The sequence below is a fragment of the Buceros rhinoceros genome, unplaced genomic scaffold (genome assembly GCF_000710305.1).
Source record: "Buceros rhinoceros silvestris isolate BGI_N320 unplaced genomic scaffold, ASM71030v1 scaffold27747, whole genome shotgun sequence".
In the NCBI taxonomy this organism is placed as follows: domain Eukaryota; kingdom Metazoa; phylum Chordata; class Aves; order Bucerotiformes; family Bucerotidae; genus Buceros; species Buceros rhinoceros.
Window position 1 is genome coordinate 14,436 of NW_010421976.1, and position 2,474 is coordinate 16,909.

Sequence of the window (2,474 nt, forward strand, 5' to 3'; positions counted from 1 at the left end):
GGGGTGGGGTGTGGAAAAGGTTTGGGGTCATTAAGGTGAAATTCTTTTCCAAGGTGAACTTTCCATGTTAGCCTTGTATCAAATGAACCTGATACAGAATGTTATGTTATAAAATAATAAGCTGGGAAAAAACCAAACCCAACAAGGTGAAAAGTTGTGTCACAGTGAAAAAGTGTTGCCTTTGCTCCGTGGGAATGAAGTGTTTCATTCTGGGGTAAAAATGCTCACATTTCCCAGAGAAAGCTTTGGTTGTGATGAAACGACATGGCAGCTATAGTTCACTGCATGTTTAGTTCCTGCTAACAAATTAGCCGTAAAATTTGAGACTCATACCTCGGTTTGTACTTTGTTACTGGTAAATTGTCACTGAAAGTTCGTTAGATTCTCCTCAGCCTTATGGTAAACCTTATCTCCTACCCTTACGGTTCACCCACAGAAGTGAAGAATAGAAAACTGTGTGCATGCCGTGTAGGCAGACAGTTTGTACCTGTGCAATATAATATAACTGCATATGTTTGTGTTTTATCCCCTTCCCTGCCGCACTTTGTTCCCACCTGCACTAAGAGACAGCCCAGCTCCCAGCATGCTTCCAGCAAAAACACCACCTCAAGCAGGCTGGTTGATCGGATTGAGCGGATCAGTGGCTCGAGCTCTTTAGTCAATACCCATGTCGAGCTTTTAGCTCAGAGTATGTTTTTTGTTCCTAGCGTTGAGCTTGTGTCTACTTAAACTAGCCAGAAGGCCAAAACTTGTGCACAATCCTAATGTGTTATGGAAGCTCTTCCAAATAAAACAACCATTTGATGTGTTGAGCTTGTAAAAGTTGGTGGGGAGGAACAGTTTATCCGGACAATTATGTTTTCACGTAGCCACAAGAACACTCATCCAGCTCATATGTTACTACATTGCCAGACAAGCTCCAGCTCTCTTTGAGGAACAAACCATGAAGGACCAGCAAAGCAGACTTGTGAGCAGGCTAGTTTTTGTCCATAGGTGGATCCTGGTTTTATCCTCTCACTTTTACCACACGGCCGCATGATTTCCGAGAAGGGGAGCAGGTATTTCTTCTGCTCCTCCGTGTCTCCCATGGCTGACATGGGTGGATGCATGAGAAGGTTTGCACGGTTTGTTACCTTTCTCTGCCCCTCCCCGTCCTTTCTGCTTCCTAACCCTGGTTGGGTTTCCGTGGTTTTCAGCTTGGTATAAATACTGCACTAAAGCAACGGAGTGGCAGTTTCCGAGAGCAGATTCCTGTCAGAGGTGTCAGGAAATAAGAGTACGTTTGGGGCCAGACTGCTGCAAGCCTCCTGCAGGTGTGATTTGTTTAGGCAGTAGAACGTCATCGTGCCACAGTGAAAGATACTTAGTGGGATAAGCAGAGCTAGGAAGTCAACGTCACCAGTATCCGTCATTTGTACCTGCGGTCTCTCTCACACCCATCTGCCTGCGCAGGGAAACGGGGGAAAGTTTCAGTCCTTTAACCACGTTGGTGCCCATGCCGCCTGGCATCCGCAGTGGAGCTTGTCCTGAGTAAACTGCAGCGGTTTGCTGCTCAGGTCACTGAGAGCACACGTGTCGTGTCGAAGGGCGGGAGGGCAGGTAATGGCAGGCCCTGTGCTTCTCCCCTGAATCCTTGCCAGCTCATGACTAGAGAGGTTTGTACCTGGGCTCTGCCCAGACCGTGTTTGGTTCCCTGTAACAAAATAGGTTCTTCCTTCCCAAAACAGGTTCTGCTTGTTGACTTCAGATCAGCTGGGCAGCAACAAAATGAGGTGACCCCTATGCTGTGTGTTATGCTGGTCTTGCATCTAATAAGCCTCTTTTTTTTTTTTTTTTTTTTAACCTCTGCAGATCCCTGTCGGTACTGAGATTGAAGGGATGAATATCCTGGGACTGGTGTTGTTCGCCCTGCTTTTAGGAGTGGCGCTGAAAAAGCTTGGCCGGGAAGGGGAAGATCTGATTCGCTTCTTTAATTCATTCAATGAGGCAACGATGGTCTTGGTTTCCTGGATTATGTGGTAAGTGTGTGACTGCAGACACACCTGCAAGACAGTATTACGGTCAGTTTTGTCAGCAGCAGGCCTGAGTTACACAGTGGATCTTTAAAGCTCGGTTCCTCTTCTAAGATCTCTTTCGAGTTCTTGGGTGAAGCAGGAGCTAATGTTACTAGCAGAGTGATCAACTTGTTGGTGCTTGCTTCTCCAGAGAAGCTTCTCTTCCATTTCACATCTCTCGGAGAAAGTATTTCCTAAGGCTGATTGTTTATTTTGTCTCCTGCCTGTTAATGAGCAAATCCATTATTTCACTTACTTCCCTGGAGTCCAGACAGCGAACTGTGGGGTGAATGTTGCTCTCACCGATCTCACAAAGCTTTTGGCACCAAAAAAAGTCTGTATGTAGGAACTGGAGCACACTGAACTTTCTCACTAGGCATGAAGCCAGCACAGGAGGAGACAGGCACCTCTAGAGCGCGG

The 2,474-nt window shown here is 46.6% G+C and overlaps 1 protein-coding gene across 3 annotated transcripts in view; it reads left to right on the forward strand.

The window, feature by feature from the left end:
* The window catches only part of SLC1A4 (solute carrier family 1 (glutamate/neutral amino acid transporter), member 4), a 14,949-nt gene that overhangs the window by 5,387 nt on the left and 7,088 nt on the right, over positions 1-2,474 (forward strand). For 2 of the 3 annotated variants that reach the window (XM_010139899.1, XM_010139900.1), the window contains one exon: positions 1,852-2,018. In XM_010139899.1, coding sequence (XP_010138201.1) covers positions 1,852-2,018 — 167 coding nt within the window. Of the gene's footprint in view, positions 1-1,851; positions 2,019-2,474 lie in introns of those variants that run through there. The other variant, XM_010139898.1, reaches the window with a different exon arrangement.